The sequence below is a fragment of the Notamacropus eugenii genome, chromosome 5 (assembly GCF_028372415.1).
Source record: "Notamacropus eugenii isolate mMacEug1 chromosome 5, mMacEug1.pri_v2, whole genome shotgun sequence".
Classification (NCBI taxonomy): domain Eukaryota; kingdom Metazoa; phylum Chordata; class Mammalia; order Diprotodontia; family Macropodidae; genus Notamacropus; species Notamacropus eugenii.
In genome coordinates this window covers 208,651,570-208,676,807 of record NC_092876.1, presented here as the reverse complement: position 1 = coordinate 208,676,807, position 25,238 = coordinate 208,651,570, and the positions used below count along the sequence as shown (strand labels likewise).

Sequence of the window (25,238 nt, the reverse complement as noted above, 5' to 3'; positions counted from 1 at the left end):
TTCTACCAGGGCAGCTAGGTGGCTCAGTGGATAGAGTGCTGGGCCTGGAATCAGGAAGACTCATCTTCTGGGGTTCAAATCTGACCTCAGACACTTATTAGTTGTGTGAACCTAGGCAAGTCACTTAACCCTATTTGCCTGAGTTTCTTCATTTATAAAATGAGCTGGAGAAGAAAATGGCAAACAACTCTAGGATCTTTGCCAAGAAAACCCTAATTGGGGTCACAAAGAGTTGGGCACAACTGAACAGCAAAAACTTATCCTATCAACTCAGTGAGTTAAGTCAGAATACCAAGGCCAAACTGGTAATATTGTTTACCATTCATTGACAAGGAAGCCTATATTAGTCTGGCATGAGCTAGTTTACCTCTGGTTTTTTGGAAGTGTATAGGTATGTTTTATTTATAGCCGAGTTGGTTTCTTTGGTACCTTTGGTACATGTTACCATTCTAGAGAGGCATCTCTAAAAACCATACATCTCCAACTATCATTTTTTTCTAATGCTCTTTTGTTAAAATTGAATCTTTCATTAAAAAAATGTATCAAAACAAAAGAAAGTGGTCACAGCCTGTTTGCCACCCACTGAGAAAGCCAAGAAGTATTCATATTTTTCAAGTCCATAATAAAAATAATTTTGATAAAGAGAATGCTAATGAAATTATCTTATAGTTATTGATTATTTAGGATTTTAATGATAAAAGTAAAGGTAAAGAAAACTAATTTCTCCCCATTCAAGACGAGGATATGAGTCTCACAATCTAATCCTTAGGGCTGTAGTTATTTACTTACTTTTAAAGGAAAAATAATATAATATATAATATAATATATAATATAATATATAATATAATATATAATATATAATATGTAATATATATATAATATATAATATAATTAATAGCCCTGAGTAGTTGTCTTGATGAATAGATTTATAACTGAACTCTCTAATACTAGGTGAAATATAAAGAAAAGTATGAAAAGGAACGAGGAAAGCCCATGTTGGACTTTGAAACACCAACGTACATAACTGCAAAGGAATCTCAACAGATGCAGAGTGGGGTAAGAAATAAGTGAAAATGTGCCCATATAGATGCTCAGAATTATTTATTATATAGTATGGTTGTCAAGTAAATCACTAAGGTCATTATCAACTCTGAAATCCTGCTATCTTATATTCAGAATATTCTGATTGATAACTAGTTGCCACACATAATATATGAGGACAGCCATTTTCCAAAAAAGCAAAAATACAATAAAATATAAGGAGTGCTGAGTACAATTTAATTTTTTTGGCTGAATCAGAAGATCCACTGGGGGAGGTATATATTAATAAAGGCTGTTCCTTTGAAATCTCACACCCATGAAAGCTTCCACAAAGGAAATCTATAGACACTTATTGAACTTTCCATTTAAAAGAGAAAACTCTAAATTACACAAATGGATTTACTTTGCCAGAATTTGCCTCCTAGTTAGGGTAAAAGTAGATAATATTTGTCTTGCAAACCTTAAGGTGCTATATAAATTCCTCTGTTACTAATCTTTTTTCATATAAAGCAGTAGGCATTTGACTTTGGAGATACAGGCATAAAAAGTCTTGAAATTCTGTCATTTTCAGTCAGGAGCGAGAAGGGGAACCTAATTCACTTCTTTTCAACAGGGTAAATGCATTGTGATCTTATTTTGAAATCTACAAGGCCCAGTTTCATGATTATTCCTTGGATTTTTAGAATATCATCACTAGAAACCAATTTTTTTTTGCCCTGTTGCATTTTCACAACTATAAGTAAAAAGTGTTTTTAATGGAACTACCAAATCCTAAAAAAATAGTTCTACTTGTGACAGAATTCCACATGATCAAAAATAGACATCAGAAGAGTAACAGAATGCTTCATATCCATTCAAAGTTCTCAACCATCAAATGAGGGGACTGGACTAGAATTTTATTATCATCTTGTTGGATGAGATTTAAGAGTCATCATGAGAGTGGTTAGATAATCAATTTTGAATTCAGGAAAGCCCAACTTAAAGTTCTGCATGTAATTCATCATGATTTGGTGACCATGACCAAGTTGCTTAATGTCTCAGCAGTCCTCAAAAACTGCAAAGATCTGCAGGGTGGAGGGTAACTTTGTATAGAGCCTTAGAGTTTGTGAAGCATGTTACAAATAATATCTAATTTTAACCTAACTAGGAGGTAAATTCTGGCAATGTAAATCCATTTTTGTACTGTTGAATTTTTCCCTTAAAATAGAAAGTTCAATAAATATCTATTGATTTCCTTTGTAGAAGCTTTCATGGATATCAGATTTCAAAGGAATAAGCAGTTCTCTGAAGTTGTAAAGTATAGATCTGCACCAGTTCAATACCAAGATTTCCCCACACAGATGAAATCACTGAATGGAGCCAACAATGATGTTTGTTTGTTTGTTTTAAATCAGGCAGTGAGGTTCTAACTTTAATAAGGAAAGGAAAGGAAAGGAAAGGAAAGGAAAGGAAAGGAAAGGAAAGGAAAGGAAAGGAAAGGAAAGGAAAGGAAAGGAAAGGAAAGGAAAGGAAAGGAAAGGAAAGGAAAGGAGAGGAGAGGAGAGGAGAGGAGAGGAGAGGAGAGGAGAGGAGAGGAGAGGAGAGGAGAGGAGAGGAGAGGAGACGAGAGGAGAGGAGAGGAGACGAGAGGAGAGGAGAGGAGAGGAAAAAGGAAAGGAAAAAGGAAAGGAAAGGAAAGGAAAGGAAGAAGGAAAGGAAAGGTGAAAGGAAAGGAAAGGAAAAATGAAAGGAAAGGAAAAAGGAAAGGAAAGGAAAAAAGGAAAGGAAAGGAAAAAGGAAAGGAAAGGAAAAGAAAACCTTTCCTATCAAAATCTGCCCTAAGAAAAAAAATTCTGATATTAAAAATGCATACTTTAGTATTAATTTAAATCATTGTGTTGCTTTTCTCAAGATTATTTGCATTTTAAATCTTATTTATTATTGTAGAATAAAAGGCATCATCTCTATAATGTGTATAGAAAAAGTCCAAAAAACCCAATACAAACCAAAAGCAGGGTAAGGGAGATATTTTGAGGTATAAGTGGGGCTCTTGTAAAACCCCGGAAATCATATATTGTAAGTGACAGCTGAAACTTCCTATCAGTTACACTAGCCTTGGTCAAAATCTTATTACATTTATATGAAGTAGATGTTTGGTAACTCTGGCTTTCTTCAAAACTTATTTCTTTCTCCTGATTAACTTTTTCCCAGTAAACAGAAATGTTCTGATGTTGTTTACCAATAATCGGAAATACTGTCAAGTCTCTGCTTATTTGTTACAAGAAATGTGGGGTTTTTTTTCCAATTTGAGGGTTGGGGGAGGAACAAGGTAGACTCCAAAAAGAAAGAAAGGAAGGAAGGAAGGAAGAAAGAGAAAGTGAAAAGAAAAGAGAATCATTGAAGCATTTTTGATTCACAAAAAAAAAGAAGGCAGGTCAGAAAGAATCACAAACAGGATAGCTTTGAAAGTTATATGTTGGTTTATTTTATATTTGAAAGAAAAGAAATCTGTACATAATAATTGGTAGTTTAAGTATAAACCTCTTCTTTTGTTCCAGTGCGTATGTGGAAATGTTCATTTTATCTAATATTGTTAAGTTCAGAATTTAAAAAAAGAAATACTTTTCAGAAATCACTTCTCAGAAATGTTGTCTTTAGTCAATGTATTGGCAGAAAAAATGTTATCTTTTTTTAATGATTCTTCTTCCCATAGTTAAGGGGGGAAACCAACATAAAAATTTGCTTTTTGACTTTTTTCCTTTCTACTCATATTAGAAAGAATATAGAAAGGACTATGAAGAGTCCATTAAAGGCAGAAACCTTACTGGCCTGGAGGTTACACCAGCTTTATTACATGTCAAATATGCCACCAAAATAGCAAGCGAGGTAGCAATTACTTGGTCTTTTCTTCCTCTATTGATTCAAATAATTCCATAATTCCACTAATGACACTCATCAAAGTGTTTCTTTTACTACTTAACTCTTGCTGTTTCAAGTTGTATCTTCTTGTGCTTGATTTTTCTACCTAATCAAATTATCCATGTTAATTCTTCTAATTGTTTAATTCACTGTCCCATAAATGTATATAACTTTTCAAACTATTCTTTCTTTCCTTTTTGTTTGTAACATCACCTGATGGTTTGCCCCATGCTGTGATCCATATCTTCATGAAACTCTACTAAATTTTATCTGCTTTAAAACTTAAACTGTTTTTTCTTGGTTTCTCAGTTAAGAGAAATATTCCTGGCTCTCTTGGCAGTTTTGTTGGTCTTATTTTTGTGATATAGAAAGAGTACAGGAAAGATCTAGAGGAAACCATCCGAGGAAAGGGTCTCTACGAAATGGATGACACACCTGATATGCTCCGAGCAAAGAATGCAACTCAGATCCTCAATGAGGTAGCCCTACAAGCCTCCCAAGATCTAACAAATATCATCTGTTTCTCATCTTCCCCTTTAAAACACAATTACATTTTGCTTGACCTAGAACGTGCTACCATATTTTATTATATATAGGAATTAATGCTTTACGGAAGAAGAGTTCAACATAGTGGTCAAAGTTTTACTAAAAGTCTTCTCCATCTCTAACGTATGTTGATGTTGCAGAAGCCTAATCAGTTTCTTCATCTATAAAAAAAGATTATAAAATCTACACGACCTTCACAATCTTGTGAGGATAAGGTGATATCATGGGCATAAAGGATTTTATAAACCTTGAGTTATTGTATATAAATGTTAGATTCTTATATCACATACTGTATACTATATTATAAGATACTGCAATAAGCATTGGCTGTGATTTCCAGCCAATACACATTGTAGAAATTTTTAAAAAACATATTTATAATCACTGAATTCCATTGTTATGTGGCATAGACCCAGAAAATCAGTTGATTTTTCTAAAATCCATTGTTTTCTTCTACAGAAAGAATACAAGAGAGACCTGGAGCTAGAAGTCAAAGGACGAGGTCTGACCACCATGGCAAATGAAACTCCGGATTTCATGAGGGCCAGGAATGCGACAGATATTGCTAGCCAGGTCAGTGTAATGTCCAAAGCTCCTGAATCTTCCTGCCTCCAATTTGCCATTTTGCCACATTATAAACATACTTGTAGAAAGAGATTTAGACCAGAATTCAGGAAACTTGGGTTCTAATCCCAGTTCTGACATTAACATGGGAAAAATCTACCTCACTGGGCCTCAGTTTTCTCATATGAAAAATGAAAGAATTAGACTTAAATGATATCTAAGACCCCTTCCAGCTGTTGAGATTCTGTCACTCTACAAAAATGTTTCCATACATCCCCACTCCCGAGAGTCTCGTGGGTAGTAAAATGAATGTCATTTTATTGCCTAGCAGACATAAATAATTTTTTATTAATGAACATTTGTTGAATTAGTAGAAGGATTAGCAAGATTTCCCTCTGCTCTTTCCATCTCTCATTTCTGACTCATAGAACATGCACCCTCATTATAAAGGGCAGAGTGCCTGGGATGAACCTGGCAGACTCTGATCTGACTGTCCTTCAGTCCTCATCAGCACTGTCCTGTCTGCCTCCAAAGCACTTGCTCAGCATCCTTTTGGAGTCTCTCTCTCCTTTGTTGCAAGGCACTCTGACTTCCCTAGTGAAGCCCACTCCATGTTGATCTGTTCCTTCCTTTTCATTCTCCAGACACTTATTTATATAGTTCTACCATAGCATTCATTGTCCTGTACCAACTCTCTTGTCATCTCTGTAAGAGCAAGGACCCCAACATACACAGGAGGGCCTGCTATCACAGCTTCTTTGATGTACTTTTATAGTTACCAGAGAGAGAAGCACCAATATCTGGGTTTTCAAAGGAGGAGGGGCACTGCTTAGCAGCTTCCCAGAGTCTCATCAGGCACACAAACCTTCCAAAACTAAGTCCCAAAGTAAAACCTCCCCTCAAAGTATTTATACATTTTTCAGAGCCAGAGGGCATCACAACCCTGGAGAGCCAGGGCCTCCCTTCCTACAAATCTTCCCTGGCCCATTAATGGGTGGGGAAGATCTTCTTGGGTCACATTATTCAATCAGAGGGTCTCAACTCTACTAAAACAAAAAATACATTATCCATACAATCTCCTACTCATAGATCCTTTTTTCCCCAACTATAGTGTGAAGTCTTTTACTTCCTTTGATTTCTCCATAGCCCAGTGTTTCAAGCAGAGCAGAAATAAATATGGGCTTATGAATGAATGAATGAATCTCTTGATAAATATATTTGTATCATTTTTAAGTAAACCAGGAAATCTGTTTTCAAGACCTTTAAAGCATTTACCTACCAGTTTTCTTTCCTTTTCCAGATTAAATATAAGCAGTTGGCAGAAATGGAAAAAGCCAACTTCACTTCTGTTGTTGATACTCCAGAGATCATTCATGCTCAGCAAGTCAAGAACCTTTCAAGCCAGGTGAGGACACTGGAAAAAATCATAATGTAATAATAAGGCAGGGAAAACAAGACAAAACAAAACAAGAAGCTTTTCCTGGTTCATTTCCATAAATTCCAAAAGCAGCATTTTATACATAAGGTTTTGTAACTCAATAAAAAGGAAAGAACATAATGTAACATAAGTTTGGTTGAAATTTAGAATTCCTTTTGTCAGAATTAAACAGATTAAATCAATGGAAAAGTATTTTAAATCTTGATATATGTGTGAGTTCTTGTTGTGGTTATAAATAACAACAATAATAATTGTCCAAATCCACAAAACTAGTCAAAGGAAATGTAATTCTCACTCAGAAAAAAAAAAAGTTGTTGCTTTTTTTTAAAGCCGACAATGTAAAGAACCAGTCCTCAAAAGAGGGGCAGTTGGCTTTCTAATTAGGCTGCTATGAAGGTGTATGCTAAGCCTCTATATCCCACTTTTTTTGGTCAGAAACCTCCATGACATTCTCACTACAATGTCTTATTCACCTATACCTCCCATAGTCTTATCAGCTTTGCACATGGGTAATCTCAGATGTATTTGGGAAGTTTCTTCAGGAGACTTGCTTGTTCCTCTCATATCCCTAGATTCAGGTCTATCCTCAAAACCACAAAGCTGGATTTACTTGTTTCTCCTCACATCTGAACTCACGGTCTTATTTGGAACTCATTTCTGACCTCATATCTATCACCTCCTCCAGAGGTGATCAGATGTAGGTCACAGTTACATCGTCCAGCTGTTGTGTGTTTTCAGCCAAATACCTCCCAACCCCTAAGGAAGAGGCAATTTACTCATTTTTCCACCTAAGGTCTAACATTCTTAGCAGAAGCCTAGTCTGGGTTCCCTTATTGTTATATTTGAAGGAGCTAAACTTTAAAAAATGCCTTATTAATGCTTTTTTTGGGTAAATCTTTCACCATCCACTAAACTACCCCCTTCACCTCTACCTCTCCAAGCAGAAGTCCTACCTTGTAATAAATACACACAAACAAGCAAAGTAAATCAATGAATGTCATGTTGGAGAATGCACATCAAGTTACTTTTCAGTTAATTTCCTTTCTTTAAGAGATGATAGGTACATTTCATTATCAGTCATCTGGACAAAATAGGGTGTTGGATCTAGAATCAGCAAGACCTGAGTTCAAATCCCACCTCAGACATTTTACCAGGTGTGTGAGCCAGTCACTTAATCTCTCATCCCCAGTTTTTTCATCAATAAAATGATAATAATGCCATGCACTTCATGAGATTGTTGAAAGGATCAAATAAGATAAATCTTAAAGTAAAAATTCTAGCTATTATTATGATCATACTTTTGAAATCACTATTGTTCTCTACTCAGAGTTCTGAGGTTGTGAAAAGTGGTTTTCTTCTTCTTGCTGTCATCATGTAAATTTTTCTTCTGGTCTTGCTCATTTCACTCTCTGTAAGTTTGTACAAGTCTTTCCATGTTTCTCTGAATCTACCATTTCTTATGGCATGGTAATTTTCTATTATATTTCCATACCACAGTTTGTTTATCTATTCCAGAATGAATTTTTTTCACAATTCTCTGTTATAACAAAAAATTGTAGTATAAAATTCTTGTACATGAGAACCAGAAATCTCATCCTTGGCCCCTTGGGATATATGCCAAATAGAAATTCTCATAAACAAATTAAAACTTAAGTTAGAATACAGTACAACATAATTTTAATTAATATGGATTCTTTGTTATTGTTTTATTAATATATTTTGTTTTGTTATAATAATCACTTCTCAGTAAACGATCCATCTCTTTCCTTTAAAAATCCATCCCTTTTTCTCTTAAAAAAATATTGAAACAGCACAAGTATAACAACCATTGGGACTGATAGATAGCACATGCAACTTTCCATTCTTATAGTATAACTTATAAAACATTTATAATGATATGGTTTTCTCTAGACGAAACAGATACATTCTTAACACAGTATTGACTAGACTCCTTCCCCACAACCACCTCCAGAAATTTGGTGGAGCAAAAGGTTAAAGTCAGGAAGAGATCAAACTAAAATAACATGGAGGTAAGATAGGGATGTCTGCAGCAATCTCTTTCTCCTTCACTCTGGCATCTCCATGCCTTCTCCTCGTCTTGTTATTAGGTTTAATAGTTTAGCAACTGGTTAAACATATAACACTTGTTTACTATAGATATTAGATTTAAAGGTACTCAAAATTTATAGGCCCAACTTTGACCTTCTTTGTTGGCCAGTCTTTGAATTAAGGACTAAGAATATATACAGACTTACTCTCAGACATGTGTCATCCCTAGATTTATACAGAAACATAAAAGCACACTAGTGTACATGCTGCCTACCTTCAAGGATTCTATGAAGACATGTGCTCTGCTTGTTAGGGAAGTTTGAGTTTGTAGATACACCAAATTCTGTAAATAGTAAAGAGAAAGAGACCCAAGACTCAAGAGCAGAACATTGGAGGCAAAGAACCAGAATCTGAATCCTGACTTTGACAATTAACTACCTGTGTGACTTTAAGCAATTCATTTAACTTTTCTGGGCCTCAGTTTCCCCATCTATAAAATAAGGGAGTTGGATTAGAGGAACTCTGAGATCCCTTCCAGCTCTAAAAGTCTATGATCCTATAAACCCCCATATGTCAGGCCTTCTTAAGGTTCTGTTCCCCAAGCATCAACATTATATCACGTAAATTTGTTGCTCACTCTCTCTATCCCCTTTGAATGTGTTTTCAGAAAAAGTACAAGGAAGATGCAGAAAGGTGTATGTCCTACTATGAGACTGTGCTGGAGACTCCAGAGATACAGAGGGTCCGAGAGAACCAGAAGAACTTCAGCCTTGTATGTGTTTAGTTCACTCAAAGTACATTTGGATTGATTATACTTGTATTTTACAAGGTGGAAGGGAAGGCTACTATGGGGATGGGAAGATAAGAGGGAGGAGTCTTGGTGAATGGTGATAGTGATGCAAAAAAGGGGAGAAAAGCGTATCTATAAAACTTTAGAAAAACACACTGAAGATAGGAAGGGGTAGTTCAGAAGGCAACACATAGGACTTTTAAAAGTCAACGTACACTTTAAAAAAAACTAGTAAATAACACATCCACAGTTTCATAAGCAATTTTCTTTTCTGTTCTTTGTTTACTGAAATGTTTGTTTGTGAATGTTTGTTAAGCTCATAATTATTAAAAAGAATTTCCTTCTTAGGGTTAAGGCCCAAATGGGCATTTTAGAAGTCATGATTATTTTTCTCCCACTGGGACTGGGCCCAGTGATTAACTTCTGTCTCTTATCCCCTTTCTAGTAAACAAGGGCCAGTGTTTAGGATCATTTTCTAGATTGGAGATTATCACAAATGCCAAAAATAAAGATCAAGTGGAAATTGGAACTGTTCCCTTCCCTTAATATTTTTATTTCTTCAAATATATATGCTTACCATCCTGTGTCAGTGATGGTCTGTCTTTGCTAAGTCTTAGATTTAGCTCTAGGCAGCAGCTGGCTTTGTGTTAGATGTGTGTGTTTTTCTTTTCCCTTCATTCCCCAGGATCCCCAACATTAAGCCAAAATCTGATAATAAATTTTCCCTTAGAAATTCTCACTAAAGAATTTTTTTTTCTTTTTGCTAAGATCAATGTTTCTCAGATATTTTCCAGGTATAAAGGACTTATCTTAGATTTGGTTGGTTTGTTTGTTACAAGACCCAGGCCTATACAAGAATGCTTAAATAGTGTTTATTTACTCTTTCTTTATAGCTCCAATACCAGAGTGATCATAAAAACGCTAAAGGAAAAATTACAGTTGTACAAGACACGCCAGAAATACTGCGTGTTAAAGAAAATCAAAAGAATTTCAGCTCGGTATATTTATTTTGTTTTCCATTTCAATGCTAACCTAAGTAATTCCAATCTCCTTTTAGGAAAATTTTTCCATAATGATGCTAATTTTCTAATGTTTCAAATAATTAACCCCTTACTACCCTAGCTGATACCAGTAATTGACAGTGGGATAACCAAGCTTCTTACCTAAGCAAGTTCCATCAAAGAACATCTAAAGTCACTGAGAAATTCTAACCAAATAACTTCTTCTTTTAAATCCCAAAGCAGTGACCCTGTGGTCTGTTTTGTCTTGTGGCCAATCAGTTGAAATCCTCTTTAATGCTGTGTACTGTTAGTGTCCCTGGCCCCAAAAAGTCACTTTTAAAGTGCAGACATGTTGTATCTGTCCTGACTTTATTCGTGTTTCTCAGAGTGGATTTTGTGTTCCATGTGGGGAATGAAGTTCAACATTGTTCAGACCTATGCTAACCAGGTAGCATAGTTTAGGGGGCATGGGAGGTGGTGGGGAGAACTACCTTAAAAGCTGAAGTTTAACTGGAGTGAATGCCTTTCCTGCACAACTCCTTGGCCGGGCTTAGGGTACCTCTTCCCCAAATTCCTTTGTATTCATTTGGAATATGTTCCCAGCTGTACTTGTTAACTTCCTCACTGAAATGTTTGCTGCTTAAGAGGATGGAGTGTCTTGCTCTTCTGTTTCTATCTAGTGTTTAGCACAGTGCTTTGCAAATAATAAACATATAACAAATGCTTTCTCATTTATCCATCCATCCATTCATTCGATAGAACGTAAGATTCTTGAGGGTGGGAGCATTGTTATTTTTGTCTTTAGAGCCTAGCAAGACTTCTCCCACATAGTAAATACTTGTTGATTTTTTGAATGATTGGATATTTGTTGAGTGGCTAAAAAACCCCAAACTGATCATTAAAGCTGTCCATCTAATAATGATGCTTTGTGCTGAAGCTACACAGGCCTAAGAAAGTTCTCTGGCCTACAGAGAAACCTTCTTCTCCTAGTCATTCTCCAGGGAGAAATGAGATTCCACTTTTTTTTCTGAAGTAATACTGTCCTTGTTCTGAACAAACAGGTTTTATATAAAGAAGGCATCTCTCCTGGGACAGCTATTGGAAAGACCCCTGAGATGATGAGAGTCAAACAGACACAGGATCACATTAGCGCGGTAAAGATAATGGATTTTATACCAATTTCTCCATTCCCTTTGATAAGTTACATGATTCTCTGAGAAGCTGTCCTAAATGATGCGAACAAGAACAACACAGTTGGAAAAGGGGTAATCTGGGAATCCTCCTGATTTGTTGGACTGGACCCTCTGCAGTGGATATGTGTATATGCATGCTGGTTCCTGGTGAGGATGTCAATCTACTCTGAGATGAGCATTGATACCCCTCACCAGGCAATTGAAACTAATGAGGGATTTTGTCATTCCAAAGGACAAATTCTTCAGCATTCACTCTGTCAGGGTAGATGCCCATCCCCATGGAGCCAGAGTGGATGCCCAGCTTCATGGGAGGTACTCCAGTCTAGCATATCAAGGGAGGTCCCCTTAATTACTCCCCTTATACAATTCCTGCTTAACTTCTCTGGCCTCACTTTCCTCATCTATCAAATGAGAATATAAGACTAAATGGTCTCTAAGGACTTATCAAGCTCTAAATCCTATAATCTATGATTCATAAGTTGAGAGCCATCACTAGTCACCATCCCAATTGCCAGGAGTCACATTCACAGTACAATTAAACTCTCGTTAGTTTGCTTAAAGCAAAAAGAGTATTTTGAAAGTGTTTAAGGCAGTAAAACATTTTAGACAAAGGATAGCTCTGCCAGTGAGTTACCAACAAGTTGAATGGGCAGTCTCAGGAAGGTTATTGCGGGTTCCTTCCCTTTAAGCAGAATCTGAGCAGACATTTATGACTGATGTTATAGTGAAATCTGTTAACTGCTGCTGATTAAACGAGATGACCCCTGATATCCCCCCTTTCAACTCCCAGATTCTATGGGGTTGAAAGGAAGTTGAAGGAATTTCTTTATTGAATATCTTTTCTTTCTTTCTTTTTTTTTTAAAGAGGGATGCATGTCTGCTATGGATAGCTTAGGTATAGTCCTATGATGAGACAGGTCGATGAACTCAGTGATCTCTGAAAACTTCCTTCTGGCTCACTGAATCTGTATTTATAATATCATATTTATCTCCTAGGCCTAGTTTTTCTTTTGTGAAAATGAGTTTGGGGGTTGGGGAGGAAGGTACATGATCTTTAAGATTCCTTCCAACTTGAAGATGTCATAAGTTTAGGAGTGCCAAACTGGATTAATTGGATTAATAAACTGCTATAATCTATTGCCAGAAACCAGTCTTGAACAGAATACATGCAACTGACATGTACTGTTTCCAATTTGTGTTACTACAGGTGAAATACAAGGAAAGTATTGGACAAGGAACCCCAATTCCCGACCTTCCTGAAGTGAAACGTGTCAAGGAGACACAAAAACACATAAGCTCGGTAATGACTAATACTTTCCGTACTTATTTATATAACTGTCTCTTTTTATTACCAGGTAATCTATGTACTTCATCACTAAGGGTTACAATTCATATTAAGGTGGGAGTCAGACAGACTTGAACAAACATTCTCTAGAGAGATAGCAGTATAGGGAATGTCAGCTCCAGAGTCAGAAGAACCCTCGATTTGAATCCTGACTTTAATATGCACTGGATGTATAACCCTTTGTAAGTCACTTAAACTTTCTGAGTGTCAGTTTTCTCATCTGCAAAATGAGAATAATATTAACTACTTCATAAGATTATGAAAAATCCTTATCCAAGGAAGTCTCCAAGACTGGTTTGAAGTCATGATTTGGTTCTAGCATCTAGGCTATAGATACCCATATTAATTCTATTTTTAAGTTGACTATTCCATGTATGTGTGACCTTGAGCAAGGCCATTTACTTCTTGGAGATTTACTTTCCTCATCTGTAAAATGAAAAAATTGGAGTAGATATAATATCTAAAGTTCCTACCAAGTATAACATTCTTTGATTTATAATCTAATAACCCCAATTTATATAATAATTTATGTCATTAATAACAATTGCATGTGATTGGATATATAATTGCTACTACCCCAGTTTTAAGGTCAAGAAACTAAAGCTCAGAAAAGTGAAATGAGTTACTCAGGGTCACACAGCAAGTAAAATATAGAGTATACAGAAGGGATTCAAATCATTTGCACTATGCCACACTGCCTCTGGACATGTTTTGTTTTGTTTTTCTTTCCTCCAAGCTATTGGACCACCCTCCTAGAGTTTTTCCCTGCCTGTATCCCCAGCAGTGGTGAAATAAGAAAGAACATTTCTATTAATAACCCAATGGCTCTAGAATAAGCACGTTAGGATTCTTTAGGTTTTCAAAGAGTTAATACTTCTTGTAGCTAGATGAAAACAGATCTGGGTTGACAAAATAACAGAAAATGGAGAACTCACAAATGTATAGGCCCCCCCCCAACGTCTTTAAAAAGTCAATTCCTGAAAACTGGGAAACTAGTGTCTGTGATAAAGGCTTCATTTCTAAAATATATAGAGAACTGAGTCAAATTTACAAGAATACAAGTCATTTTCCAATTGATAAATGGTCAAAGGATATGAACAGGCAGTTTTCAGAGGAAGAAATTAAAGCTATCAATAGTTATATGAGAAAATGCTCTAAATCACTTGATTAGAGAGATGCAAATCAAAACAGCTCTGAGATACCACATCACACCTATCAGATTGGCTAAGATGACAAAACAGGAAGATGATAAAAGTTAGAGAAGATATGAGAGAGCGGGAATACTAATTCATTGTTGGTGGAGTTGTGAGGTGATCCAACCATTCTGGAGAGCAATTTGGAACTATGCCCAAAGGGCTACAAAAATGTGCATACCCTTTGACCCAGCACTATCGCTTCTAGGACTGTATCCCCAAGAGAACATAAAAATGGGAAAGGGTCCCACATGTACAAAAATATTTATAGCAGCACTCTTTGTGGTGGCCAAAAACTGGAAATCAAGGGGATGCCCATCAATTGGGGGATGGCTGAAAAAATTGTGGTATATGAATGTAATGGAATATTATTGCACTGTAAGAAATGATGAACAGGAAGACTTCAGAGAGGCCTGGAAAGACTTATATGAACTGATGCTGAGTGAAAGGAGCAGAAGCAGGAAAACTGCACACAGCAACAACCACAGTGTGCAAGGAATTTTTCTGGTAGACTTAGTACTTCATTGCAATGCAAGGAATGGTCTCTTAAGGCAAAATGCCTTCCACATCCAGGGAAAAAACTATGGACTTTGATCGCAGAATGAAGCAGATCATTTTTTGTATTATATTTTGGTTTGCTTTATGGTTTCTCTCATTCATTTTAATTCATCTACGCAACATGACTAAGGTGAAAATGTATTTAATAGGAATGTATGTGTAGAACCTATATAAAACTGTATGCCATCTCAGGGAGGAAGTGGGGAGGGAGGAGGGAAGGGGGGCAGGGAAGGGAAAAATTTAACATATATGGAAGTGATTGTAGAACACTGAAAACAAGTAAAATAATAATAATTTAAAAAGTCAATTCCCCTTACCCCTTTCACTGGAATATGAAAAGAGCTGGCTTGATCTTTGACGGCATTTTTCGGCAGGCTTTCATCAATTTCCCTTGTTCCCAGACAAATAGTAGATTTTCCACTTATACAAAGAACTCCAAAAGTTAATTTACACCATTGTTCATCCTATTTAGGTCACACAGAGAACAAAGTAAACTTAAGCCATGTTAAACATTGCTCAAACAAAATAAGTTTCTTTTTTTTTTAATGGGAAATTCTGGTAGTGGTGATAGATAGCAGTGAACTATAGGTTGCAATGTACAGACTAAACTTGAATTCCACCTCTTGGGTAAAGTTTTTCACTGATTATTGACAATAGCAAATGAATAGATGCTTTTTTCTCCCACACAGTAAAACAGGTTAATTTTTGAAAGAGAAATAATTCTTTAATAAATATTTTTCTCCAGTCTAAATATATTTGAATGATAGAATGTTTTTACAAATTAATTTCCTTCCCAATATCCATACTAGCTTAATGATTTTTAAGGGCTAATCATCTTACTGTCATTTTGGGTGTCCTCCTTATATTCTACAGGTTATGTACAAAGAGAGCTTGGGGACAGGCATTCCAACCACTATCACTCCAGAGATGGAGAGAGTCAAACGCAATCAAGAGAACTTTAGCTCGGTATTTATAAAAAAGAAACTCAAACCCCCCTTTAAAAATTTACCATCATAACTCACCCTTTAAAAAAAAAAAAGTAACAGCCTAACCATGGTGCTATGTGTGTATGTCACTATCTGAACCAAACCACCTAGATGATACCTAGTGACTCATTTTTCCCATTGAATCTTAACATTGTAGGTGACTGACAAGTGTGAAAGACTCTAGTGAATTAACATGGAATTCCTCATGATTGCTTACATCACATAACTCAACTGTCTCATATCATTTATAACCCAAAGAGTAATTACTACTCATAAAATTCATCTTCATAAATGTGTGGAATAAAATGTAAAAACCTATACTCTTACTAAATCCAATCAACTATAACAAAAACAAAAAAATCCTTCCTCCTCCCCACTCCTGTCTCCTTTCCTTCCTGAATTACTGTGCCTGTGTTGAGTGGGTTTATTTGGGTGCTGTCTTGTATCTCACAGGTATTATACAAAGAAAATTTGGGGACTGGAACCCCAACACCTATTACTCCAGAGATGGAGAGAGTCAAACGCAATCAAGAGAACTTTAGCTCGGTATTTCTTAGGGGGGAGGGTAAAAAGTTCCCTTACTATCATGCTAAAAATAATCCTAACCCTTGACAAATATCTTCTCCCTGTAAAATGACTAAGCACAAAAAAATGGAGGAAATGCTAACAAATAATACTTTAGATTTTAATCTAAATCTAATTTAAAATACATACATTATCCAGTTCTCGTGTGAAATTTTAACCATGGCCTAGCATATATATTTCTCATTGCCCTAAAAAAAAAGAACAAACCTAGTGTACTCTGGTCTTTTCCATTTTCTTATAAATAACAGTAGATGTTTCTAACATGGTGTTTACTCGGGTTGTGCAAAGTCTAAAGTCTAATATCTCTACTATTAAGAAGAAAATCAGAATTTTATTTGTATTCTTTGTTACCTTGTCAGATGCTTTAATTCTGTTTCACAGGTCCTTTTGGGAGAACATGATTCCCAATCATTATTCAGAATACTTCTCCCAGAATGTAAATCTCCAGATCTTAGTCATTCATATAGAATGGCTACTACAACCATGCATACAAGATGTGTGTGTGTATATATATGTTGTCTTTGTTTGGAACACTTTGGAGTTTAGAGAAAATATATGGCTAATCTTTTTTGCTTTTCTCCCCTACAATTCACTATTCTAAGTCTTAGAATATCCCCAGCCATACCACTGTACCTGGCACATATCAGGCACTAGACAAATATTTATTGCCTGACTGGCTACCTCTTCGTATTTTCATTCCACCCATTAGTAATGTGTACTCTCTATTTTGCTCAATAACTAAAGGTAAGCAGGCATGCAGGCATAATGTTAAGAGCCCTTGACTTAGGAACCAGGAGACCATGATTCAAGGTCTGCTTCTGCCACTCACTACTTGTGCGACATAGGCAAGTCACTTCACTTGTCTGAGCTTGTTTTAATCACATAAAATAAAGAAGCTAGACGAGGTGATCACTAAGTCATTTGCAGTGCTGACATCTCTGATTCCAAACTCTGAGCCTATCAGGTTGGCTGGCTAACACACAGTCAAGGCATTGATGGATGCCCTTAGCTTGGTAGCTGCACAAACCCCAGTGTCCATACTTTCTCTCTGGGAATGTGTGCTAGAAACTACTGTATGCAGGGATAAAGGCATTGAAAATAACCCAAGTGGGGGTCTTTTGTTGCATCTGCTTGAGTGACTGCAAATTCCTTAGTCTCTGAAGAAAAGCCTGACCTGCCCTGCACATGGCACTGTGCTGATGTGATTGTTAATGCTTTTTTGTGCCATACAGGTGTTGTACAAAGAGAACCTGGGCACGGGAACCCCCATACCGGTCACTCCTGAGATGGAGAGAGTCAAACACAATCAAGAAAACTTTAGCTCGGTATTTGGGAGCATAAAAGTTCCCTTAACCATATTAAAATTCTCCTTTTCTCCTTTTAACTTTTAAAGATGAAAATTTCCCATTCCCTGTTAATCTACTTAACAACAACAACAACAAAAAACCCAAAACACTCCTTTCACCATCTAAACCCTGTGATTTTCAAGACCTTTTACTTACCTTTTGTTCTCACCACTTGTGATTTCTAGAATCCTCCTTAGTCCTTTTAGCTGGCTCCTTTCCTTCCCTCTCTACCTTGGGTTTTGCTTCTGGAAGTTTTAGAAATCTTTGATTTCTAAAAATATCAATCCAGGGTTCCAAATTGTCTTTGGTTTTTGCTCTTATTCTGTGTTTCTGGATTGGGACAGATAAGAAACGAAAGAATTTGAAGTCAGTGTATGAAAACAAGGACTGTCAGTTACCTGGCCTGTGATCACCATCATGGTCCATGCTGACTGAACACAGAACACTATCTACAGTCTCTGGGGCACAAAGTAGCGTGACTATTTTTAAGATAGTAGTTAAAGTTGAAGGTTGTAATCATTCTACTTTGGTAATTATCCTGTGCTATAAGCCTTCCACAGAAAGAATCCAGAGTCTTTTCATTTGTCCAAATAAGGAGGTCAAATTGTGGCATTTTATTTATTGCCATATTTTATTTTACATCATTGCTTTTGTCTTTTTAAAAGTTTCTACAACTATACAATGAAAATTGGTTTTAGGGACTCCTGTAACTAATGCTCCAGAAATAGATAATCAAATATGGATAAGAAAAATAGAAGTGGATCCTTTACTGGGGGAGTGAGGGGGAGAGGAGAAGAAGCAGGAAGGTGGGCAGTTAGTGAATAAAATTTCCTTTTGAACTCTAATTTTAATGTGATTTTCCATCTTAAAACTTCCACCCTCAGTAAAACCAAGTCATTTTAATGCTGCCATTTCCCATTCTTCTATTACTAACCATTGTTAATTCTGTTCATTTTTCAATGCAGTTTAATGTAACTTTTCTGGATTTGTTTTGTCCATTATGTCTTCAGCTTTTCCAAATATGTTTCTTTCAGCAGTGTTTATTTTGTTTCTTATAGTAACATTAGTAGAAGAATATATTTCAGGTTCCAATGATCCTAGTGATTAAGGAAAAATATTTTATATATATGTATGTATGTGTGTACATATATATACACACACACACATATATACATATATGTACATACATATCTCATAGAAGAACAGTAGCTGGTAGCAGGTGTTTAAGTAAAAAAAATTTTCTTTCAAAATTTTAATATTCGTGAATTTACTATGTAATTGCCAACTTTCTCCTTTCCTTTCCTTTGAGTTTTGGTTTATTTCACCACTACAATCAATTTAAGCCATAAAGGCAATATTACTTATTATACTACCTCTTGATATTTTCATTCTACCCATTAGTAATTTGTACTCTATTTTGCTCAATAACTAAAGGTAAGCAGGCTTAATGTTAAGAGCACTTGACTTAGGAGCCAGGAGACCATGACTCAAGGTCTGGTTCTGCCACTCACTACATGTGTGACCTTAGGCAAGTCACTTCACTTGTCTGAGCTTGTTTTTACCACTTACAAAATAAAGGGGCTGGACTAGGTGATCACTAAGTCCTTTCTAGTGCTGACATCTCTGATTCCAAACTCTGAGCCTATCAGGTTGGCTGGCTAACACACAGTCAAGGCATTGATGGATGCCCTTAGCTTAGTAGCTGCACAAACCCCAGTGTCCATACTTTCTCTCTGGGAATGTGTGCTAGAAACTACTGTATGTAGGGATAAAGGCATTGAAAATAACTCAGTTGGGGGCCTTTTGTTTCATCTGCTTGAGTGACTGCAAATTCCTTAGTCTCTGAAGACAAGCCTGACCTGCCCTGCACATGGCACTGTGCTGACGTGATTGTTAATGCTTTTTTGTGCCATACAGGTGTTGTACAAAGAGAACCTGGGCACGGGAACCCCCATACCGGTCACTCCTGAGATGCAGAGAGTCAAACACAATCAAGAAAACTTTAGCTCGGTATTTGGGAGCATAAAAGTTCCCTTAACCATATTAAAATTCTCCTTTTCTCCTTTTAACTTTTAAAGATGAAAATTTCCCATTCCCTGTTAATCTACTTAACAACAACAACAAAAAAAAACCCAAAACACTCCTTTCACCATCTAAACCCTGTGATTTTTCAAGACCTTTTACTTACCTTTTGTTCTCACCACTTGTGATTTCTAGAATCCTCCTTAGTCCTTTTAGCTGGCTCCTTTCCTTCCCTCTCTACCTTGGGTTTTGCTTCTGGAAGTTTTAGAAATCTTTGATTTCTAAAAATATCAATCCAGAGTTCCAAATTGTCTTTGGTTTTTACTCTTATTCTGTTTTTCTGCACTGAAACAGATACAAAGCTAAAGAATTTGTAGTCAATGTGTGAAAACAGGGATTGTCAGTTACCTGGACTGTGATTACCATCATGGTCCATGCTGACTGACCAAGAATGCTGTCCATAGTCTCTGGAGCACAAAGTGGCATGATTATTTTTAAGATAGTAGTTAAAGTTGAAGGTTGTAATCATTCTACTTTGGTAATTATCTGGTACTATAAGCCTTCCACAGAAAGAATTCAGTTTCTTTTCATTTGTCCAAATAAGGAGGTCAAATTGTGGCATTTTATTTATTGTCATATTTTATTTTGCATCATTGCCTTTGTCTTTTAAAAAGTTTCTACAACTATACAATGAAAATTGGGTATAGGGACTCCTTGTAGCTATTGCTTCAGAATGAGAGAATCAAATATGGATAAGAAAAATAGAAGTGGATCCTTTACTGGGGGATTGAGGGGGAGAGGAGAAGAGGGAGGAAGTTGGGCAGTTAGTGAATAAAATTTCCTTTTTAACTCAGATTTTAATGTGATTTTCCACCTTAAAACTTCTACCCTCAGGAAAACCAACTCGTTTTAATGATGCCATTTTTCATTCTCCTATTACGAACCATTGCTAATTCTGTTCATTTTTCAATGCAGTTAAATTTAACTAACTGGATTGTTTTGTCCATTATGTTTTAAGTTTTTCCAAATATGTTTCTTTAAGCAGTGTTTATTTTGTTTCTTATAGTAATATTAGTAGAAGAATATATTTCAGGTCACAATGATCCTAGTAATTTAGGAAAGGCATTATATATATATATATATATGTATGTGTGTGTGTACATACATATATATATATATACATACATACATATATATCCATATCCCATAGAAGAACAGTAGCTGGTAGCAGCTGTTTAAGTAAAAAAAATTTTAATTCCAAATTTTGATATTCCTGAATTTACTGTAAAATTCCAGCTGTCACCTTTCCTTTCCTTTGTGTTTTAGTTTATTTCACTACTACAGTAAATTTAAGCCAGAAAGGCAATATTATTTATTATACCACCTCTTGATATTTTTGTTCTACCCATTAGTAATTTGTACTCTATTTTGCTCAATAACTAAAGGTAAGCAGACTTAATGTTAAGAGCACTTGACTTAGGAGCCAGGAGACCATGACTCAAGGTCTGGTTCTGCCACTCACTACTTGTGTGACCTTAGGCAAGTCACTTCACTTGTCTGAGCTTGTTTTTTACCACTTACAAAATAAAGGGGCTGGACTAGGTGATCACTAAGTCCTTTCTAGTGCTGACATCTCTGATTCCAAACTCTGAGCCTATCAGGTTGGCTGGCTAACACACAGTCAAGGCATTGATGGATGCCCTTAGCTTGGTAGCTGCACACACCCCAGTGTCCACACTTTCTCTCTGGGAATGTGTTCTAGAAACTACTGTCTGCAGGGATAAAGGCACTGAAAGTAACTCAAGTGGAGGCCTTTTGTTGCATCTGCTTGAGTGACTGCAAATTCCTTAGTCTTTGAAAACAAGCCTGACCTGCCCTGCACATGGCACTGTGCTGACATGATTGTTAATGCTTTTTTGTGCCATACAGGTGTTGTACAAAGAGAACCTGGGCACGGGAACCCCCATACCGGTCACTCCTGAGATGGAGAGAGTCAAACACAATCAAGAAAACTTTAGCTCGGTATTTGGGAGCATAAAAGTTCCCTTAACCATATTAAAATTCTCCTTTTTTTTCCTTTTAACTTTTAAAAATGAAAATTTCCCATTCCCTGTTAATCTACGTAACCAAAAAAGGAAAAAAGAAAAAAAAAACACTCCTTTCACCATCTAAACCCTCTGATTTTCAAGACCTTTTACTTACCTTTTTTTCTCACCACTTGTGATTTCTAGAATCCTCCTTAGTCCTTTTAGCTGGCTCCTTTCCTTCCCTCTCTACCTTGGGTTTTGCTTCTGGAAGTTTTAGAAATCTTTGAATTCTAAAAATTATCAATCGAGGGTTCCAAATTGTCTTTGGTTTTTGCTCTTATTCTGTTTCTGGATTGGGACAGATAAGAAATGAAAGAATTTGTAGTCAATGTGTGAAAACAAGGATTGTCAGTTACCTGGACTGTGATCACCATCATGGTCCATGCTGACTGAACACAGAACACTATCTACAGTCTCTGGAGCACAAAGTAGCATGATTATTTTTAAGATGGTAGTTAAAGGTCAAGGTTGTAATTATTCTACTTTGGTAATTATCCTGTGCTATAAGCCTTCCACAGAAAGAATCCAGAGTCTTTTCATTTGTCCAAATAAGGAGGTCAAATTGTGGCATTTTATTTATTGTCATATTTTATTTTGCATCATTGCCTTTGTCTTTTTAAAAGTTTCTACAACTATACAATGAAAATTGGTTTTAGGGACTCCTGTAACTAATGCTCCAGAAATAGATAATCAAATATGGATAAGAAAAATAGAAGTGGATCCTTTACTGGGGGAGTGAGGGGGAGAGGAGAAGAGGGAGGAAAGTGGGCAGTTAGTGAATAAAATTTCCTTTTGAACTCTAATTTTAATGTAATTTTCCACCTTAAAACTTCCACCCTCAGTAAAACTAAGTCATTTTAATGCTGCCATTTTCCATTCTTCTATTACTAACCACTGTTAATTCTGTTGATTTTTCAATGTAGTTCAATGTAACTTTTCTGGATTGTTTTGTCCATTATGTCTTCAGCTTTTCCAAATATGTTTCTTTAAGCAGTGTTTATTTTGTTTCTTATAGTAACATTAGTAGAAGAATATATTTCAGGTTCCAATGATCGTAGTGATTAAGGACAGATATTTTATATATATGTATGTATGTGTGTACATATATATATACACATACACACATATATACATATATGTATATACATATCCCATAGAAGAACAGTAGCTGCTACCAGGTGTTAAAGTAAAAATATTTTTGTTTCAAAATTTTGATATTCCTGAATTTACTGTAAAATTTCAGCTGTCACCTTTCCTTTCCTTTGTGTTTTGGTTTATTTCACCACTACAATCAATTTAAGCCATAAAGCCTATATTACTTATTATACTACCTCTTGATATTTTCATTCTACCCATTAGTAATTTGTACTCTATTTTGCTCAATAACTAAAGGTAAGCAGGCATAATGTTAAGAGCACTTGACTTAGGAGCCAGGAGACCATGAGTCAAGGTCTGCTTCTGCCACTCACTACTTGTGTGACCTTAGACAAGTCACTTCACTTGTCTGAGCTTGTTTTTATCACTTATAAAATAAAGGGGCTGGACTAGGTGATCACTAAGTCCTTTCTAGTGCTGATATCTCTGATTCCAAACACTGAGCCTATCAGGTTGGCTGGCTAACACACAGTCAAGGCATTGATGGATGCCCTTAGCTTGGTAGCTGCACAAACCCCAGTGTCCATACTTTTTCTCTGGGAATGTGTGCCAGAAACTACCGTATGCAGGGATAGAGGAACTGAAAATAACTCAAGTGGGGGCCTTCCGTTGCATCTGCTTGAGTGACTGCAAATTCCTTAGTCTCTGAAGACAAGCCTGACCTGCCCTGTACATGGCACTGTGCTGACGTGATTGTTAATGCTTTTTTGTGCCATACAGGTGTTGTACAAAGAGAACCTGGGCACGGGAACCCCCATACCGGTCACTCCTGAGATGCAGAGAGTCAAACACAATCAAGAAAATTTTAGCTCGGTATTTGGGAGCATAAAAGTTCCCTTAACCATATTAAAATTCTCCCTTTTTTTTCTTTTAACTTTTAAAAATGAAAATTTCCCAATTCCCTGTTAATCTACATAACCAAAAAAGGAAAAAAGAAAAAAAACCACTCCTTTCACCGTCTAAATACTCTGATTTTCAAGACCTTTTACTTACCTTTTGTTCTCACTACTTGTAATTTGTAGAATCCTTCCCTCTCTACCTTGGGTTTTGCTTCTGGAAGTTTTAGAAATCTTTGGTTTTTAAAAATATCAGTCCAGGGTTCCAAAGAGTCTTTAGTTTTTGCTCTTATTCTGTGTTTCTGGATTGGAACAGACACAAAGCTAAACAATTTGTAGTCAATGTGTGAAGACAAGGACTGTCAGTTACCTGGCCTGTGATCACCATCATGGTCCATGCTAACTGACCACAGAACACTATCTACAGTCTCTGGGGCACAAAGTAGCATGATTATTTTTAAGACAGTAGTTAAAGGTCAAGGTTGTAATTATTCTACTTTGGTAATTATCCTGTGCTATAAGCCTTCCACAGAAAGAATCCAGATTCTTTTCATTTGTCCAAGTAAGGAGGTCAAATTGTGGCATTTTATTTATTGTCATATTTTATTTTGCATCATTGCTTTTGTCTTTTTAAAAGTTTCTGAAACTATACAATGAAAATTGGTTTTAGGGACTCCTGTAACTATTGCTTCAGAAATAGAAAATCAAATATGGATAAGAAAAATAGAAGTGGATCCTTTACTGGGGGATTGATGGGGAGAGGAGAAGAGGGAGGAAGGTGGGCAGTTAGTGAATAAAATTTCCTTTTGAACTCCGATTTTAATGTGATTTTCTATCCTAAAACTTCCAGTCTCAGTAAAACCAAGTCATTTTAATGCTGCCATTTTCCATTCTTCTATTACTAACCACTGTTAATTCTGTTGATTTTTCAATGTAGTTTAATATAACTTTTCTGGATTGTTTTCTCCATTATGTCTCAAGCTTTTACAAATATATTTCTTTAAGCAGTGTTTATTTTGTTTCTTATAGTAACATTAATAGAAGAATATATTTCAGGTTCCAATGATCATAGTGATTAAGGACAGATATTTTGTATGTATGCATGTGCATATGGGTGTACATATATATATAAACATATACATATATGTGTGTTTGTCTGTGTGTGTGTGTATACACATGTACATATTCCATAGAAAAACGGTAGCTGGTTGTATGACCGAAAGTAAAAAACTTTATTTCAAAATTCTGATATTCCTGAATTTACTGCATAATTGCCAACTTTCACACCACTACAATCAATTTAAGCCATAAAGCCAATATTACTTATTATACTACCTCTTGATATTTTCATTCTACCCATTAGTAATTTGTACTCTATTTTGCTCAATAACTAAAGGTAAGCAGGCATAATGTTAAGAGCACTTGACTTAGGAGCCAGGAGACCATGACTCAAGGTCTGGTTCTGCCACTCACTACATGTGTGACCTTAGGCAAGTCACTTCACTTGTCTGAGCTTGTTTTTACCACTTATAAAATAAAGGGGCTGGACTAGGTGATCACTAAGTCCTTTCTAGTGCTGACAACTCTGATTGCAAACTCTGAGCC

At 36.1% G+C, this 25,238-nt stretch overlaps 1 protein-coding gene and 1 long non-coding RNA gene across 14 annotated transcripts in view; one reads left to right on the top strand and one right to left on the bottom strand.

Annotated features, from left to right (window-relative positions):
- The window catches only part of NEB (nebulin), a 241,861-nt gene that overhangs the window by 194,442 nt on the left and 22,181 nt on the right, over positions 1-25,238 (top strand). For 7 of the 13 annotated variants that reach the window (XM_072611940.1, XM_072611943.1, XM_072611944.1 and 4 more), the window contains 11 exons: positions 952-1,056; positions 3,796-3,906; positions 4,308-4,418; positions 4,945-5,058; positions 6,350-6,454; positions 9,204-9,308; positions 10,220-10,324; positions 11,389-11,481; positions 12,728-12,820; positions 15,490-15,582; positions 16,056-16,148. In XM_072611940.1, the coding sequence (XP_072468041.1) occupies positions 952-1,056; positions 3,796-3,906; positions 4,308-4,418; positions 4,945-5,058; positions 6,350-6,454; positions 9,204-9,308; positions 10,220-10,324; positions 11,389-11,481; positions 12,728-12,820; positions 15,490-15,582; positions 16,056-16,148 (1,128 nt within the window). Of the gene's footprint in view, positions 1-951; positions 1,057-3,795; positions 3,907-4,307; positions 4,419-4,944; positions 5,059-6,349; positions 6,455-9,203; positions 9,309-10,219; positions 10,325-11,388; positions 11,482-12,727; positions 12,821-15,489; positions 15,583-16,055; positions 16,149-17,419; positions 17,513-19,450; positions 19,544-21,484; positions 21,578-23,517; positions 23,611-25,238 lie in introns of all 13 variants that reach the window. The other 6 variants (XM_072611951.1, XM_072611947.1, XM_072611948.1 and 3 more) reach the window with 3 other exon arrangements.
- On the bottom strand, positions 8,811-17,952 carry LOC140505708 (uncharacterized). Its single transcript, XR_011967627.1, has 3 exons — positions 17,690-17,952; positions 14,934-15,080; positions 8,811-8,879 (listed from the first exon to the last, which is right to left on the bottom strand). It is a non-coding gene; the product is annotated as an uncharacterized lncRNA (long non-coding RNA).